The sequence below is a fragment of the Xyrauchen texanus genome, chromosome 21, assembly GCF_025860055.1.
Source record: "Xyrauchen texanus isolate HMW12.3.18 chromosome 21, RBS_HiC_50CHRs, whole genome shotgun sequence".
Taxonomy (NCBI): Eukaryota; Metazoa; Chordata; class Actinopteri; order Cypriniformes; family Catostomidae; genus Xyrauchen; species Xyrauchen texanus.
Window position 1 is genome coordinate 32,037,441 of NC_068296.1, and position 19,717 is coordinate 32,057,157.

The 19,717-nt window shown below is 37.3% G+C and overlaps 1 protein-coding gene across 1 annotated transcript in view; it reads right to left on the reverse strand.

Annotated features, from left to right (window-relative positions):
• Window positions 1-709: 709 nt before the first annotated feature.
• glb1l2 (galactosidase beta 1 like 2) overlaps window positions 710-19,717 on the reverse strand; it is a 34,270-nt gene continuing 15,262 nt past the window's right edge. The window contains exons 6-24 of the mRNA XM_052151794.1: window positions 16,632-16,764; window positions 15,993-16,183; window positions 15,831-15,899; window positions 14,725-14,820; window positions 14,459-14,567; window positions 14,285-14,377; window positions 14,120-14,201; window positions 13,736-13,800; window positions 13,381-13,465; window positions 12,453-12,590; window positions 12,263-12,343; window positions 11,911-12,017; window positions 9,933-10,079; window positions 9,646-9,717; window positions 9,449-9,527; window positions 5,163-5,250; window positions 4,652-4,763; window positions 2,624-2,740; window positions 710-2,394 (exon numbers count right to left, since the gene is read on the reverse strand). Of these exons, the coding sequence (XP_052007754.1) occupies window positions 2,284-2,394; window positions 2,624-2,740; window positions 4,652-4,763; window positions 5,163-5,250; window positions 9,449-9,527; window positions 9,646-9,717; window positions 9,933-10,079; window positions 11,911-12,017; window positions 12,263-12,343; window positions 12,453-12,590; window positions 13,381-13,465; window positions 13,736-13,800; window positions 14,120-14,201; window positions 14,285-14,377; window positions 14,459-14,567; window positions 14,725-14,820; window positions 15,831-15,899; window positions 15,993-16,156 (1,815 nt within the window). The 5' untranslated portion in view covers window positions 16,157-16,183; window positions 16,632-16,764 and the 3' untranslated portion in view covers window positions 710-2,283. The remainder of the gene's footprint in view (window positions 2,395-2,623; window positions 2,741-4,651; window positions 4,764-5,162; window positions 5,251-9,448; window positions 9,528-9,645; window positions 9,718-9,932; window positions 10,080-11,910; window positions 12,018-12,262; window positions 12,344-12,452; window positions 12,591-13,380; window positions 13,466-13,735; window positions 13,801-14,119; window positions 14,202-14,284; window positions 14,378-14,458; window positions 14,568-14,724; window positions 14,821-15,830; window positions 15,900-15,992; window positions 16,184-16,631; window positions 16,765-19,717) is intronic.

Consider the following 19,717-nt stretch of genomic DNA (forward strand, 5'->3'; position numbering starts at 1 on the left):
AATAAATAATTAAAAGAGTACGACATTACTAAATTAATACAATAAGTTCTTTCCTGGTCAGAATTGACATGTATAATATTTATTATTATTATTATTATTATTATTATTATTAGTAGTAGTATTATTTTATATATAATGTATGGTTTATTTTTATGTTGTGTGTTTTACACAGACATTGTAGAACAGATAATTGGAAAAGAGTGTTATGGATTTTAACCCCATTGAGCTTTTGTGGGAACAGCTAGACTGCAAGATGAGAAGTGCCGGACAAGCCCAGCCACATCTATGGCAAGTGCTACAGGAAGTGTGGTGTGAAATGTCACCTGAATATTTGGACAAACTGACAGCTAGAATGCCAAATATTTGCAAAGCTGTCATTGCTGCACGTGGAGGATTTTTGAAGTAGTTTAAAAAGTTCCGATTTTTTTATTTTTTCAAATTGTAATAGTAATTTTTCATGTTATTAATGTCCCGACTATACATTGTGATCAGTTGAATGACACTTTGGTGAATACAAGTACCAATGTATTTCCATAAGAGCAAATTCTGTACCTTATACCAAACTGTTGGCCTCCAGTGTATATATCATTTTTTTATTGTAAGTTTGTATTTTCTGATTAATGTTTTGCAATACAAAAAAAAAAAAAACATAAAACTTGGTTTACTTTTTATTATTATTTATTCAGTCATAAAAGGTATTTTTGTATTAGAATATTCCACAATCAATGCAGTTGATTACACTGAAAAAAAACTTTTACATTTACATGATTTATTTATGTACATCGGTTCACATGAATCAATTAAGTTACATTAAAAAAAAATCCTCTTGGGTTAGCTCATTTTACCTTGTCAGAAAACATAATTTGATCACTTAATCTCAACATAATGGAATTAAGTTATTTTGAAATGACCCAAGTAAGTAGCCTCAAAGTGATTTTATATGTGTGCCTAACTTGAATCATTTCATCAGATTTACATAATATTTTTGTGTCACATAACTGACTTATGTTGTAAGATTTGTAAGGCAGCTAGCTAACTGACTTTAAGCTAACAATAACATACATTAGTGTGTAATTGCTTTTTAAGCAAAGAAATGTACAGTATGATGTTTGTGTACCCTTCCTCACCCTAAGCAAATGCTTCACTCTTCACAACAATGGTAACCCAGCAAAACAGAATCTGTTCGAAATCCCAAAATAACAACATTAAACATTGTCTCCCCCTTTTCTCATATTGCCATAAAATGCATAAAATAACACTTGATTTAAAAAAATACTCTCTCCATCAAGTCCCATGCAAAGCATGCTGGGAACTACAAATCCCGTGCCCAAATTCCCTTGCCCATGTTGTTGAACATATTTCATTGGTTCACATTAATTCACCCTGCATAATGTAATATAGAACAGTGCACATTTTAGAGTATTACATTAATCGAGAGCAAAGAAAACAAGTTTTGAAGAGAAACACTGTGCAGTGTTTTGCTGTGTAGATCACAAATAATATGATTAAGTAAATCAGACAACCTGCATTTTCTAATTGTTTCAGTGACAAGCTTCAATACTACAGTCCCTTTGCTCTAATAGTATTTGGACAAAAGAACTTACAAACTTTGACACCTGCCGATAGGATATTGATAGTGAGAGATATCTCACTATGGCAGGTTTATCACCTTTAGACATGTTCTCCATGTTACCATGCAGTGCCAAGCACAATCAATTACAACCTTCAACCCCCTGAGAGAATCTTTAAAATATATAACACATTGTGGTTACCAAGACCTTACCAAGAGTTTTATTATTATTATTTTCATCAAAGAACAGAAGAGTTAGGGGTTAAAAAATAATCAACACCGGAACAGTTCCATCCCCCAAGGTGTGTGTGGCCTGCAAACTTGCGAAATATCAACAAATACCAAGTCAAATTCCACTTAAGGGTAGTTTAACCTCGCCAATAAAACTGATAGAGATATTTGAAAGACCTTTCTGAACAACATACTACTGGTTCTATAGTTAGTCTGAAATAAGGTGCTAAGCACTGAGGTTAAACATACATTACGTTTAGAAAGTAATCTCTTTTTTCTTATGCAATCCTGTTTCAACTCAGTATACAGTCTAAACTGAATGTGTGCCTGCATACACCAGATTGTGTAGCTGTGCAAATATCTTTATTAGTATCATAATATCTTAGATTATTATATTGATTAATGAAATGATTCCTGTTCTGATATGTGTTAATGGATGAGAATATGATGAGGTTGTAGAGTATAAAGACTCCAAGGTTTCTCTAAATGAGGCTGCAGAACAGTTGTCCAGATACGTCGATTATCTTGCTATATTCTGGATTTTCAGCAAAATAGATTGTTTCCGCAGCTTTGAGCTCCTCAAAAACTATAATCTAAATGATTAAAAAGGGGGGAAAATATAAAAAAAAACAGTTATAGTTCATATATTCAAATAAAAACAATAAATTCTGACTAATTGACTAATTATAGAAACCATTGACTAATGATAGAAACAATTGTCTAACCATCTTAGACATGAACGATGACTATTACTGGGATATCACTTTGTGTATTAGGAAGACAAATGTTTATTTGCCTATTTATTTACATGCCGTTAGTCACCTGATTGTCTCCAGTCCTGAGCCAGGGTCCGGGGAGAAAGAGGGCTTTCTGAGGACCAATGGACCAGTGGCGTCCGAGATTTTGTCCGTTAACAAAAACCACACCTTTGCTATAATTCTGCCATATAATAAAGAGTAACATCATTCTTTGTGTCCTCTATGTTCTAAGGCCTTAAGCAAGACTTTAACCCTTCTATTGTCTTCAGTCATTTTTGACCATTTTGATTATTATTTTTTAATAAAGAATGTTACCTTTATCAGAGCTGTACAAGGCTTGTTGACTTTTAAACCATTTGTTATCTGAAAAAAATCTGAATTGATTCTATGAATCTAATAGAAGATTAGACAAAACACTACATCTACTATATTATGAAAACAAAATGTAGTGTAAAGTTATCCAGTACATGTGGCAAGTTTCCTTCATCTAAATGATACAAGGCTTGGTGAAATTTTCTATACTTGCCAACTCAATACACTCACACAAAAATGCTAACTAGATTCTATGAGTGTGTGATTTTCAAGACTTAATTATGTATAAGATTGTATTACAAACAAGACTTTATTATTATTATTATTCACTGTTTACTGCTGTTTTTATTAATCATTTGTTTATTGCTGTTAATTTTCTTGTTGTTCATTATCTTTCTGTTCATTATCTTGCTATTTTTATCATTTCTTTACATCACTGATGGAATTTGAATAGAATTTTCATGTTTTTGAAATAAAAGGGTTGTAACAAAATGCTTACTTTAAGTATTGTATTTGTAACACCATGGTTAGGTTTGAATGCAAACTAGAGCTGTCGGAATTAGCGCGTTAATCGTATGCGTTTAATTAAAAAAGGTTTACTCATTTTTCTTAAGTTCAAAGTTGCACTGGATGCTAGCATTGATGCTATGATGCAAATCATGAACGCAGCTTCATGATTGCTGTAGCAAAGTGGATAGCCACAGTCTACTGGCATATTAATATTGTGAAGGATCAGAGAGGATGAGAGTTTAAGAGATTTAATGCCCATTGCAACAGAAGTGGCATCTGAAGTGAACTAGGTGTATTTTCACAGAGCAGGAATAAATGCATTTACACAGCAGTTGCAAATGCATAAATTATGTTATGAGATGAATATTGTAAATGTAGAATATAGAAATTAATGAAATTATGAACGAGTACTCAACGTATGGGGACTAATTCTTTCAATAAGTCAATTAGACCCAATTAGACTTTGGAACAATTTTAATATTACTTGAAAAGGTTATGCATTTCTGTCTGTATACTGTGGAAGGGTTTGTTTTGAAAATGTTAATAAAGCATTATATTGTTACATATTGTTTTGCTTTCTTTCCTAAGATGGACATAAAAAAATTTTGAAAGGAAAATAAGTATATATGGTGTCAAATGTCAGCATTTTCAAAACTTTGCTAAACTTTGACAAATAATAGTCTTTGATATCTAAATATACAAATCAAAATACATAATTTGTGATAACATATTCTAGACATTCACTTTGTTACAACATTGCTCTTCAGTGACCAGGCAGCGTGTGAATTACTGCAGCCATCTACTGTTTATATTTGTAATTTCATGTAAATGTATTTTTTTCTAGCAGATGGCAGCAGATGCTCCAAATGCATAACTCATTTTGATATATCCTTATTTATTAACTTTTTCAGTTTATTGAAGTGCTTGTTTTGCGTTGTGAAAGTAATATAAAATGTGTTTATTTTATATGAAAATATGTAATTTAGTCATTTAGAGGTCAATTAGGTCTAAATACCATACAATTCCAAAATAAATTCTTAAGTTTAGTGTTATTACTTTAGTGAAGTTTTTTTTTTTTTTTTATTTCTTTAAAAAAAAATAAAAATACATGATTACTGTAACTGCTCAAATTTGACTGGGAATACTAAGAGTGTTGGCCTGTAATAAAGACTGCAGAAGGGTTAAGTCAAGGCTATTGTTCATGTTTTAATGTTTCAAGTCAAGAAACACCAGCAGAACTGTGTAGAAATTCAATGAAGACATCACTCACTGGCAGCTTCACAAAAGTATCTGTGGGTTCATCCACTACCTTTAGACTTCCTCTAAAAAATGCAGGGTAGGAGGGCTTGATACCAACAGACATCCACTTCAATGACTGCAGTCTAAAAAGGGGAAATTATGTGCTTGTTGGGTGAAAAAGTGTAGGGAGTCATAAAAACATGGCAATTTTTGTGAAACTACAACATGTTTTGTTCATATGAGCGTTGCTTACTGATGATTTCCTTAGATTTACTTTCGGTGTAGCTAAGGCTCACCCAACCATTACCTTGATTGAACCGTTTTAGGTTGCAGATAAAGGACTATCAAATTAAAGTGGGATATATCCTAGCACTATAGGATGATGTCCTCATTTACTTGAGATACAGCAATCATTTCCTCAGAAAGAGCCTAAAGTAAGACATGACACCAAGTATATAGCCCCAGTTTTGTCAGTATCTCCTGCAGATGAAGTTACCCAATACAGTATAGCACTATACACACAGAATACAGAGAAAAATAACCTGTTTATGAAACTGGGCTTCATATCCAAACAGTGCATTGTGAATTTCTTTAAAGGTACATCTTCCAGAGTTATATCCCCATTGAGCCCTGCATGGATGAAAATATTATAATAATAGTAATAGTAGGAATAAGAAGATACTGTAAAAACAAATGATGCCCATATATGAAAAACATCTCGGGTTACTTAACTGTAACCCCTGTTCCCTGATAAAAGAGGAACGAGATGCTGCGCTGACTTAGCGCTTTGGGAACAACTTTAGGTGTGACCAGCTGTGAATATGTGTGCAACACGTCAATGAAATTGACCAGAATTTATAGCCTCTGCAGGTGACATCATTGGATGCACCTGTAGCAGGGCTATAAATAGATGCGTCACAGGTGCATCGTCGGGTATTTTGTCTGAATAGAAGTCCTGGGGCATCTCAGTGCGGCAATGAAGCGCAGCATCTCATTCCGCTTTTATCAGGGAACAGGGGTTACAGTTAAGTAACCCGAGACATTCTCTGTCAAAAACCTACAATTTGATAGCGCTTTGGAAATGAGAATACCCACGCCGCCGCACTGTGGATGTCCGGACCCCTTACGGTTGTGTAGTGTGCTCACAAGAGCGTGAGAGGTCTCAGACATGAGCTTGTGATGTTGTGGCATGAACATCCAAACTATAAAATCTTATGAATGTGTGCGGAGAGGAACAGCCTGCCGCATCACAAACATGCTGCAGAGGGACACCTCTAGCCACGCTTTAGAGGAGGCGACCCCTCTGGTAGAGTGAGCCCTGATACCTACTGGCAAAGCTTGACTTCGTGCCTCGTAGGCCAGGGCAATAGCGTCCCTCACCCAATGCGACATAGTCCACTGTTGCGGCCCCCATGGCAAACAAATAGTTGCCCTGACTTACGCCACTGGCTAGTGTGGTGGACATTAATCTGCTTTAGCCATTCCTGGGGCAAAATCTTAGCAGGCTGGCAAGACAGACAGAGCCTGTATATCCCCAGTTCTTTTTAGAGAAGTAATTGCCATAAGAAAAAAACATCTTGAGAGTCAGAAGTTTATCAGATGCTGACTCTAGAGGTTCTAAGGGGGTCTCAACCAGACCCTCATGGACTATTGCTAAGTCCCATGAAGGGATACTGGTCCTAGCAGGAGGTCTCAGTCGCATGGTTCCACGAACAAAGCGAGCGAGCAGAGGATGTCTCCCCATCTGCACCCTGTCAATCAAGGCATGGCAAGCCGATAGAGCGGCCACATAAACCCTGAGAGTAGTGGGGCATGTGCCTGCTGATAATGTTTCCTGCAGAAAGTCCACAACTGAAGCAATCTGGCAGAATCTGCATTATGTGCACTGCACCATCTTTCAAAGACACCCCATTTATTGGCGTAACTTCTAGTTGAGGGAGCCCTAACACTTAGAATGTTCTCGATAACTTCAGGTGAAAGCCCAGTGTCCCTCAGTTGGTACCCTTCAGGGGCCAAACATGAAGGTTCCACAGCTCGGGCCGGGGATGAAATATTGTCCCCTGCACTTGAGACAGAAGGTCCCTCCTGTCCGGAATCACTCAAGGCGAGCTGTCGAGGAGAGACATTATCTCCAAGAACCATACCCTGTTCAGCCAGCGCGTCGCTATCAGTAAGAGGCAGGACCCTTGCTGGCAAACTCTGGCCAAGACTCCTGGAAGCAGAGAAACCAGGGAAAATGCGCATTCTGGACCATGTATGTGCCATCGCGTCCAGACCCAAGGGGGGCTGGGTGACTCAGAGAGAAGTAGAGGGGACATTGCGCTGTCTGTTGGGAGGCGAAGAGGTCCACTTCTGTTGGTCCACTTCTTATTTGTTCCACTACCTCGGGGTGGAGTTTCCACTCGCCCGTCGGTATTTTCGGTCTGGACAGTAAATCTGCTCCCATTCAGGAATCCAGGGATATAAGCTTCTCTGATTAACAGGAGCTTGCCCTGGGCCCAAAGGAGAATCTGCTGTGCCAGTCTGTTGAGCTGGCGTGAACGTAGACCTTCTTGATGGTTTATGTAAGAGACTACTGCTGTGTTGTCCACCCGCACCAAGACATGGCAGCCTCTGGAGGAAGTATTTCAGGGCCAGAAATAACAACTCAAGACAGTTAATGTGACAATCGAGCTGACGACCCTCCCATTCCCTGCGACGGCAAGACACACCTAGAGTGGGACCCAAAGTGAGGAACCGGGGTCGGAACCACATAGAAAGGGTACGTAGCACCCGGCGCATAACCCTTATCAGCCTAGGGGATTGGCCCTTGGATGAAATCCCCTGGCTTTGAGCCACAACTGAAACAGTCTCATGTGCAGAAGGCCCAAAGGGATCACTGAGGACGCAGATGCCATGAGACATAGTATTCGTTGGAACTGATGAACAGTGCAACCTTGGCCTAGCCGGACTTTGCTCAGGGTGTTCTGAATGGAAATTATTCGAGCGGGAGAAAATTGTGCCCGCATCGTGATTGAATTCCATACAACACCCATATAGGTAATTCCCTGAGTGGGAGAGAGAACGCTCTTTTTTGACATTGAGTCTCAGACCCAGAGAAACCAGATGAGTTAAGATGATATCCCTGTGCTGTAATACTAGTTCTTGTGACTGTGCTAGTATCAGCCAGTCGTCTATGTTATTTAGAATGCGGATGCCCTGGAGTCGCAAAGGAGCCAGTGCTGCATCCATGCATTCCGTGAATGTGCAGGGTGATAAGGCTAGACCGAATGGAAGAATCCGATATTGGAAAGCTTCGACCCCGAAAATGAACCTCAAGAAACCGCTAAATACCGAAACACCAGAGGCAGCGGAAATGGAGCGGTTTCATGGGGTATCGGGGGGGGGGGATACAGGTGGATGTTTCATGTGACCTAGGGGGGCTACCCCCACAAGGCTGGGCGCTAAACTGTCAGGGTTTTTCCCTTTTTAGAAATAACTGCCCTGAGGTCTTGCTTTGGGGGCTGCTGAGGGAGACGAACCGGCCCCCAGTCTTTACAAGGGGGCCGTGCACGATTCGCCCCTGCACGATTCGCCACGCTTTGTTTTTGAGCCTCCAGTCTAGAAGGACCAGGGTGGGGCTGGGTGGCTGACGGCCCCTCCCCCTGAGTGCGGCGATGAAGGAATTGCCCGAAGGCTTCCTCGCGAATATTGTCGACGTCGAGGGCATGAAGACACAGGAAGTATAAGGATTCCTCCATGAATGAGAAAGCTCGTCATGGAGGTCATCAAAGAAAGGAAGGCCACCACACAGAAATATGTCTTCTAGTTTGGAGCGTTTGGGGGTCTCTTATTCACATGACCTGTCTAACTGTAGCCTGGTCACAGCCTGAGTAACCACCTCGAGTAATTCCAGCCGGTTTATTATTGTGCGTGGAATGTTCAGAGGTGGGTGCTCAAAGTCCGCAGACTCAAGAGATTCAGCATCCCACTCGTGAACCGAAGAGGCGCCGAAGCGCGCTTCAGGCTCACGAGAAGGATCAGCTGGATCTGGGGAGAGGGCGAGCGATAGGGACGGACCCGTCTCTCGCTCCTCAGCCAGATCAATGCGAGAGCCCCACGATGAAAGAGTGGGTGCTAGCTCTTAGAAGCGAGACGAGTGCAAAGCATTTTGACTGAGAACAGATCATAATGCTCGCACCCACCCCAATGCAAGAGCAGCATGCTCTTCCCCCAAACATACAAAACAAAACTGATGTGTGTCCCTCTCAGCCATAGAGCATAAACAAGGGAACCCACACCGCTTGCTCTGTATTTCAGTCATTTTCTTTTTCTTTTCTTTTTAGAGAAAAGAGAAAGGTTTCTGCGCACTGCCTAACAAAATCTAACTCCTAACAGAGGAAAGTAGAAAGTTTCTGACAGGCTTATGAAGCACACACACACACAGAGGGATCTGAAGACAAAAGATCTGACAATGCACCTGTGACGCATCTATTTATAGCCCTGCTACAGGTGCATCCAATGATGCAACCAGCAGAGGCTATAAATTCTGGTCAATTTCATTGACGTGTTGCACACATATTCACAGCTGGTCACACCTAAAGTTGTTCCCAAAGCGCGAAGTCAGCGCAGCATCAAAGTGTAGCTTTTTGACAGGGAACATACAGTCCAACCAAAACACAATTTAGTTTGGGATTTTGTTGTAAATTTTATATAAATTAATTATTTAATTTTAAACAAAAATGTAATTAAATTAAAAAAAATTAAAATAGAAATTAAATTTAATTTAATTTACAACAAAACCCTAAGGTAAATTGTGTTTAAATTGGATAAATTAATTTAACCACACCTTTTTGTTGGTTGTCTAGTGCTGGACCATAGTTTACTCTCCCACAGTTCTCAACAAGCAAACTCAAGGTCCTCTCGCTCTGTGCACAGAAATCAATCAATAGTCTGATGGTGAAACATTTGTGGAACTCCAACATACCTAATAGGCTGCAATGAGCTAAATATGTTAGCCAATAAAAACACACAAGTCATATTTACCTTACAATGGGATATTCTAATTTTCTGATTCCTATAGTCCAAAACACCAATGAGTTCTCTGTCAATAAATACCTTCAAAAGAGACATTCATGTAAGCAATATCACACGAGCAAGAGTACTGCTGTACTGAATGTCAGCAATGGCTCTGATTGAGTAAGAACATTCTTCATGGCTCAACCTTAAAATTTCCTCCTGGATTTTATTTGTACTAAAGTTTCACTATTGTTATTGTTATTCATAATAACTGTCATAAAATGGGAGCCAAAATAGACAGGAAATGATCTTACAAGAGCTCTGTCATGAACATGGTTCCTGGAGTTGAGTTCTCCTCCTGAATATATATCAGTCTCATAAAGGGTGTAGCCATAGGACTGACCATTGTTGTGATTTGCTGGAAGGTTCTCCATGCTGAGGGGATCATCAGCTGTGAAATGCTATTGGACAAAATGTGTTTAGTCAGTTTTTGAACTTGCAGACAAATTGTTATCTTGATAAAAAAAGATGACACAAATGGGTTTTCCTATGTCTAGCGGGCGGGACATCTCAGCCTCTGATGGCCCAAAACCCACCCACAGTCCATTCACTGAATATCTAAACACTGGCTGAAATTGCAAGCTACATTTGGAAGAACAGAAATTGTGATCAAAAGTTTACACCTTTGCTATTTTTTCTGTATTTTTGTATAACATTTCATACACAGTAAAACATTTCCATAATTTTAACAGTAAAATACTGTAAAAATGCTGCAGTAAAAAACATGAATTGGTTAATAGTAGTTACCTTAAAATATATGGTAAAAAATTATAATATATTTAAAAAGACAATACAATAAGGTAAATTTCCTTTTTTGATGTAAAAATTATGATTTTGTCAAATAAAACATAATAATTGTACAAAAGAACTAATTTCACAGCATCGAGAGGTATGCCCTCTCTCAAAATCATGCAGGCATCAGTAACGAGATCTTATTCAGTTCCATTCTGTGTCATTTGAGAAATCATTGATTTTGTGTCATGTAATTGGTGCCATCACCTGGTGGCCATATATAATCAGAGTGAACAATCCTCTCTACCCATATTTGGATGACTTCCACCTCTGGTTGCAGCGATCTGAATCCTAATGTGATTGGTTTAGTGTTCCACAGATACTGGACAAGATACTACATAATTTCCGATGACGTCATCTGATCCAGGAAAGCTAACGTGTTTTTAGCCAGACATTATGCACATTATGTGCAGTGTACACATTGTGCTTTGTGTGGGTTATCTAATGATCTATGCATCCTATTATGTTGTGTTTCATTTAAAAGATAATTAGATTAGATTAGATTCAACTTTATTGTCATTGTGCAAAATACAAGTACAGAGCCTCCTCTAAGTAATGTTATGTCATAGTGTATGTTCTGTTTATTTTGTGTGTTTATTTTCAACTCTTTGAGAGCTTTCCAATGACATATGACACATGACTATTTGATTAGTTTGATGTTTTTACCGATTACAATAAAATGCACAGTGCAGAATTATTAATAAATTAACAAAACGGAACACATCTGATTTGTCTGAAAATTTCAAAGCACTTGTTCAATTTTGGTCATAATGCCTGCAAGCATTATAAAGTGCAGCTTCTAAGCTTTATATCAATACCTATTTTGGTACTATTATGGTGAAGTGTGGAGCTTGAGCTAACAATGAGGACAGGTAGATGACACACACAAATTTGATTGCTTCATGGAGCAAAACTGTACTAACCATAGCAAAGTTATTAAACTACAATCCAACTAGCATGTATTTAGCATTCTAACATTCACTTTCACTAGTTAGTACAACAAAAAAGGTTCATTCTACACAAGGTGTTTGTGTTGAGATGACATAGTAATTTTAAATTGAGAAAACTCATTTCATGTGAAACTACTGTCCACGATTGAATCAAGTTCAGCCAATGAGATATATTTTTTTGCAAGTCAAAAGTCTGGCTAAGCGAGATTCGAATGAATCCACTGGTAATCGATTGAAGACATCTCTTTATGGCAGCAGGTTGGAGGGAAAGGGTTGAAAAAATAAGAGGGATTAGTGACATCAGCCGAAAATGAAAGATGTTTCAAAGGCAGAGCAAATTATTACTTTATTCATTAGTATTATTTAGAATAATGTGCAGCAATGAATCATTCACAATAAGACCAGGAACATGTATTGAGTAAAAAGGAACATTTGGATTCACTGTTGCCTGTAAAGGGAAAGCAAAAAAGAATTAAGAAAAGAGTCTTACTGTTTCTGCACACCGAAGACTCTCCCATAATGAAATGTAATGTGTAACCATCACTGGCTCATATGCTCTCCTGCTCTGCGCAACTGGTGGCTCTAGTAACGGCTCCCCTGTTATAGAGACAGACATATAAAGACACGAACAGGGGCAGGAACATAGGTCCAGTTCCATGACTCTCATTTAAACAGTATTGGAGTGCAACTAATAAAGATAAGTGATGCTACTAACTTAAATTATCAGTAGTCTTTGCCTTGACAAGCTACAGTACAGTAGGTTCCCAAATACTGCATTTCAATGTATTTAAAAAATAAGAGATCTTGTGAATCTAACTGAGCACTATAGTGTAGAAGCATACTGTTGTAGGTGCTCAGCAGTTTCCTCAAAAGATGATACTTGGTTGTATAATCCCCACTCTCAGTTAAAGGAGCATCATAATCTATGAAAGACAAAAGAGTGTGACTCTGATTAACTAACAAATGCTGAGACCATTCTGAAGAATAGAAACAATATGATCCCAGTGGCCATGACTGCTAAAAATACTTAACCGTAGCTGCTCGTCTGTGGCTTGTAGGTGCCTAAGTCAACTGCTCCACTCATGAAACCAAAGTTGGTTCCTCCATGAAACATGTAAAAATTGATGGAGACACCACGATCCAGAAGCTCTCGCACAATAGTGATCATTTCTGTGGCAGCACGGGAGACATATGTACAATGTGTAAAAATGCAATTAAAAAATTATTACTTTCATTTTATCCATAGAGAAATTATTTTTTTCAGCACTGAAGTATAAACATTTTATGACAGACTTATAATGATCTCTGAGGATGTTAAGTGATAGTATATGCTTCTGTAGAAGCCAACAGTCAGTGTGATTTTAACTTAATTTAAAAAAAGCAACCAAATTGGCCGTTTGCTATGGAGGGTAGAGTCACATGGGGTAACCTCCCTGTGGTCGCTATAATGTGGTTCTCGCTCTCGGTGGGGCGTGTGGTGAGTTGTGCGTGGATGCCGCAGAGAATAGCATGAAGCCTCCACATGCGCTATATCTCTGAGGTAACATGCTCAACAAGCCACGTGATAAGATGAACGGATTGACAGTCTCAGACATAGAGGCAACTGAGATTTGTCCTCTGCCACCCAGACAGGGGCGAGTCACTACATCACCACGAGGACTTAGAGCGCATTGGGCATTGGGCATTCCAAATTGGGGAAAAAAAACAAAAGTTGTCTTTTTTTATAAGACACGTATACTCACATTCTTGTGGAAGTTGTTGTCCTTATTGATATTAATGGTAATGATATAGAGCAGATTTATGGAGCAAACCTGGATATTCTCTCACCGGTAAGCATAGAGTGAATGGAAAACCCGGAGTAATTACTAAATACTTTTTGTATGAGGAGGGGAAATTGGTTTTGCTCCATTCCGCTCACATACTCTGGTCCACAACACAAAAGCTGGAACAGTTTCTTTACCTTCTGCATCGAAAACATGATGAGGTTCTCCCCAGACGTCAAACCAGCCAGACCAGTATTCCATTACCAACAGCGGCTTCTGTGGCTGCAACACAAAAGTGCTGCACTTTTCACTAAAATGCTCTCATCCATGTTAATTTATTAAAGAAATTGCATATATATACTCTAATAGTGTTTTGTCAAATAACAAAAAATAAATAAAAACATTTGTTAAATGTAGTACTGTTTTCATGCATACTGTGTATGGGCTATAAAATACAGACCCTGTCAATTTGCAATGATTTCATAAATCAAAGATATATATATATATATATATATATATATATATATATATATAAGGAAAAATCTTACTGACCTGCAGTTCTGCTAGATAATGTACATCACCATATGACAGTTTCTGCAGGTTAACTGTCTGTAAGACTTTTTGGAGAGACAAAACAATTTACATATGATTTGTGGCAGAACACCTTAACTTGCCCTGATTATAAACAACTGAAAGCATACAGGTAAATGTATTGAAATAATTCCATATGTGCAAAAAATTGCTATAGCCTGAAAGCATTTTCCCCCCTATGGAATGGTACGCAGATACTGCGTACCATACTGCACCTCTAACAATATCTAAACATATCAACATCCAGAAAGTATCTTTATATGTGCTCATTACCACATTGCTAATGAGTGGTGGTGTGGGGACACTAGATAATGAATGGATATGAGTGTCCATTAGCTACAGTACCTCCATCTACCCCTCCACATTTTAACCCTTCCCGGTTGTCTGATGTCAGGAGAAGCTCTGAGATTCCTCGAGACATTAACGCCTATTGATTTTGAAAAAAAAAAATTTGACTTAATTTTTGAAGATTATGAGTAAGGCTGTGCTGTATGTAAATACATTTCATACCTCTTTGATGAATGACAGGTACTGCTTATCCTTTGCATATGAACCATATTCATTCTCTACTTGAACAGCAATAACAGGACCCCCTTTATTAAACTGTAGGGAGAGGAGGGAAGACAGTATTATGACAAAAATCAAACAAATAAAAACATGCCAATCAAAAATCAGGTATGTTACCTGTAGAGGTATGATTCTTGGAATGAGTTTATCAAAGTACGAGTTCACAGCGGTTGTGAAGCCAGAGTGGGTGGTTCTTAATTTCATATTCTTATCTTGAAGCAACCAGCTGATTAAAAAACAAAACAAAAAACAAAAAACAGGTAAAACAAGGCAATACAACTTTTTTTTAAATAATAATAATAATAAAGCAGGAATGTGTTACAAAACTAAACCAAGAAAAAACAGAATGTTCACACATTTACATATAACAGGGAGGTACTAACCTTGGTAACCCACCCAAATCCCACTCAGCACATATGTACGGCCCTGGACGCAGAATCACCCAGAGGCCTAATTCCTCTGCAAGTCGAATGTATGCCCTGCATGCAAGCAAAAGAGTTCATTGAAATCAAATGAATAGGCATACTAGTGAACATAGAACATGATATTAATGTACATTTAATTTGGTTTGTGTGTAAATGACGACTGATTAATGTGAAGGCTTCAAAAAGAGAAGGATTTAAACTAAAATTGAAATGAAAACTGAAGCTTTATTACTGCCTTCAATTTTTATGTAAAATCAAAATGGTGGCAAAGTTAAAACCTGCATTGATACGTCCATTTAACTTATTTCAAACAGTTTGAATTGAACCCTTCAAGCTCTGGAGGTGTTTTTAAAGCTGTCCTGTTTCAGTGGCATGCCCAAAATTAAAGGCTTATAACTCTACATAAAAAAGAATGTAAATTGTTTGGTATAATTTTAAAGAAAACGTTTCAAAAATAGATTATGATAAATTATGAGACTCTAAGAATAAAAAACTGCTAAAAAACGAAAAAAACAACTTGAGCCAAAAATGTACCTTTTTATAATTTTTCTGATTTGACATATATGGTGTAAAAAAATATAGCTCTGAAAAAATTATTTTGTTTTGTTCCCAATCAAGTCACCTGTAACTGAGGACACACAGATTTGTGTTGATACGACAAAGCAATCAAAAGTTATAGCATTACAAAAAAAAAATTGTCCTAGTGTTCAAAAGCCTCTCCAAACAAATAAAACATAATAACTGTACATCCGAACAAATTACACATGCAAATACTACAATGACTAAATGTATGCTCTCTTTCCAAAGCATGCAGACATGAGTAATAAGATCACATTCAGTTCCATTCTGTGTCATTTGAGCCATCATTTAATCTGAATTAAATCCATATCAAGAGACCAGAATATCACAGACACTTGAGGTTGTGCTATTTTGACTGGGGCCAGTTGGCAACCAATCAGAACAACTTGGCAACCACACATTAAGACCACTTGACTTTTCCTCATCAAATAAAAATCAAGATTGATCTTATTGTTTTTGATTGATAGTTCAGAGAAAGCTCTTACTCCAGATCCAGCTGCTCATCAAACAGATAAACTCCTCGTTCTGGTTCATGCAGATTCCATGGCACATACCTAAAAAGACAGAACTGACAGTATTCTTCAAAAAGGTTTTGAGAGAGAAGGCAGTTTTTCCCACAACTGTCCTTGAAAATGTCATCATCTTACGTAGTAAGAGTGTTGAGACCACAGGCCTTCAGTTTCAGTAGTCGGTCTCTCCAGTGCGCCCGGGGGACCCGGAAGTAGTGGATGGAGCCCCCTAGGATCCGAAATGGTGCTCCCCCCAAAGTGAAGTGAGTCGAGTCTGCCCTCAGTCCCTCTCTTTCTGTCATTCTCTGTCTCTCTAGTGGCTAAAGGAGCTACAAAATTCAAAACAATTAAAATTTTTTTTTTTAATTTCTGTGCAAAGCACTTTCACTAAACCTTTTTGTCTAAAGTGAGTTTGATTGATTCAGAGACAATGCAGTAATTAAATACATACTAAAACTTCAAGTAAATTTGAAGACACTTTTCTAGGATACAGTGTTGCTGTAGATGCTGTGCTTTGTCTTTTAAGGACAGTATACCTATTACATTTAAAATATGTATAAACTGAAATATTATGAGGTGAATTCACTAAACAGTTGCATCATAGTATTTTAGCACATTTCACAAATCATCAAATCCAGTTTAACCAAGCACCCCTGGGTCACCATGGACACTTCATCAAATGTATCAAATGTTACTACTGTAATTAAGCATAGCATGCATTTAATATAACAATAAAGTTGTACAAATGATTCATATTAGCCAAACTATAAGTCTTACCTTACATACGAAAGCATACAAAGCAATTATGCTGGCAGTGGTAAAGAAATGAGCACCAATCGAAGCAGGGAAGTTATGTCCACTGTACCAGCTGAACCAAAGGATAAATCAATGAAGCAACGTCCAGAATGTACTGATACAAAGAGAACAAGAGAGGCTTTGTTATGAGGAACAAACAAACATATAGCCTACTGTTGTGTTGGCCTGAGGGTGGAGGACATTTCAACAGGACAAACTATGAGCATGTGAAAATATAAGTATTATCCATAACATGCAGCTTTGAGGTTTATTTAAAAAAATAAAAAGATTCAGCATTATTTAATCATTATTTATCCATCCCTTTAGTAAAAATGACGGTAACACTTAACAATAAGGTTCCATTTGTTAACATTAGTTAATGCATTAAGTATCACACTCAAAAATATATTTTAGCCTATTTGTAAGATTTATCCATTTCAATTGAATAAGAAATTTCCATCTAATTGAATTGAATAGTCTTGAATAAAATGTAATTAATAAAACTTGCATTTTGTAAGATTTATACATTTATATTTAGTTAAAGATTAGCCAATTCAATTAGATGGACATTTTTTTTTTCAGTTGAAAAGGATAAATCTTGAAAATTGGCTAAAATATTTTTTGTGAGTGCATGAACAAACAATGAACAATGTATTATTACATCATTCATTATTCTTAGTTAATGTTAGTTAATAAAAATACAATATTTCATTGTTAGTTCATGATAGTTCACAGTGCATTAACTAATGTTAACATACATATCTTTTGATTTTAAAAATGTATTAGTATATGTTGAAAATAACATTAACTAAGATTAATAAATGCTTAATAAGTATTGTTTATTGTTAGTTTATGTTAACTAATGTTGTATAATATTGTTAACAAATTATAAAAAAAAACCTTATTGTAAAGTGTTACTAAAAAGACTTTGCAAAAAAAAAAAAAAAAAGAATAAAAAAAGATTCAAATTTAAAACAATTTTTTTTTAAACCTCTAATTTTCCCAGTATCCATCTTTTTGCAAGAAATTAGATGTTTGAGTGGTGCTTAACTTTTCGGTACTTCTTTTTTCGTTTACTGAATTTTCATTTTTTGGTGAACAACTCCTGTAAATTTAAGTTGACTATTATAGACAAGAATGAAGGTTTGCACATTTCACAAAGATAAACAGGGTGTATGTACTACCAGCAGTCTTTTGTATCCCTTGTAAGAGAAAGCATTGAGTAAATCATTAAGAAAAAAATATATATTCTTAATTTTATGTAAATTGTGTTTAAAGTTTAAATGCAGCAGCCTCTTGCTCATTGCTTTATTACTTATTTTTAAAGGCTAGTTGATGGAACTGTAAATTACTAAATTTCAAACAACAAGCAAAAATAGTGTTTTATTTTATTTTATTAGAAGTTCGGTTGGGAATGGCCCTACAAATTGACAACCATTATTATTACTCCCAACCAAGTGCCCTGCAAAGACATCATTTTTGCTTTCCAAGTCACAAATCCCCAAGACTACATTACATTGACAGTATGTTCAGATGAGCTGACTTTGTTTTGAAATGCTCATGTCTTTTTTCTGATTGTAAGACCTGTACATATTTCAAACTGCAAGCATTTAAAACTATTTGAAACTTTCAAGATAAGGCTTTGTTACACCAAGATTTTAGTTTGTCTCAACAAACTTTATGTATTTAGTTTAATCAATACTCTGCAACTCCACACTATTCCTAACCTTCCATGGTCTATTGTGGCCACAGACATGTTTGAGTGGCGAGGGCAGCAGTACCATGTGCTGGTGGATTCATATTCAGGGTGGTATGAAATCGACAAACTTCGTGAAACAACAGCATCAGCTGTGATGACAAAATTAAAGAGATATTTCTCCGTTCATGGCGCACCACACACCCTCATCTCTGACAATGCTAGACAATATACAAGTCAGCATTTCAAAATGTTGCTAAGTAGTGGGACTTCATCCATGTCACCAGCAGTCCAGAGTTTCCACAATCAAATGGTTTGGCAGAGAGAGAGCAGTCCGCAGTGCAAAGCAGCTAATGGAGAAATCTCACAGAGATGGGACTGATGTTTTTTTTTAATCTCCTCAATCTCAGAAATATTCCTTGTGACCCAAAGTTGGGCTCCCCCTGCTGAAGGTCTAATGTCACGACAGACGTTTTGTCCTTCCTGTCAACTCCAATTACTGGAGCCAGTTCCTAAACATGCCCAACATGTTAATGATCAACGCTTCAACAAGAGACTCATTCAAAAGCGCTACTATGATGCTACAAGTCACCCATTACAACCATTGGTGGAGGTCAAGTTGTCAGAATGCAGACACCAAAAGAGTACGACAAACTAGGCACAGTGACGGGGGTAAACAAGTAGCCACGTTCCTACTCCATTCAATACAAGGGAAAAACATACAGGAGAAACCACCGCCACATTCTTCCTGTTGCAGAGCCCCCACCATCAGAACACATCCTTGAGGATTTGAACTTTTAGGACATAACCCCACCTGAATCTGGCATTGCTCCCCCTACAGCATTCATTCCACAGCAAACACGCACACACACACACAGAAAATGTACCTACTCACACACCAAGTTACACTGTACACTCCCCCACTAAAGTCAACAAAATGTTCTATAAAATACGTTCAGGCCACATCTGTAAGCCAAATCCAAAGTACAATCAGTAAATTGTATGCGGATGCGAAATGTAGTAACCTGTTCAAATAGTACGAGATATGTTTAATATGCTGATACTTTCCATAACCATATCATGTTCTTTATTGCTGTTTGCTAAGATTATTTACAATCAGCCATTTATTCAGTCATACACTTTGATGAGTATATTGTTGTGAGAATATTCTGTTTTTAAACAAGTTAATTGTTCCAGTGCTAACATAATTTAACATGCTTCTTGTATTTTCCAGTAAGAAACACCAGCTAAAGGAAAGGGATGTAGATCATAGAGTAGATGATCTCGAATACACATTTCTACCACTGCGTCTGGACACTTTAAGAGACTGTACTTATTACGAGCATGTAGTGCTCTCTGCATGACTAATAAA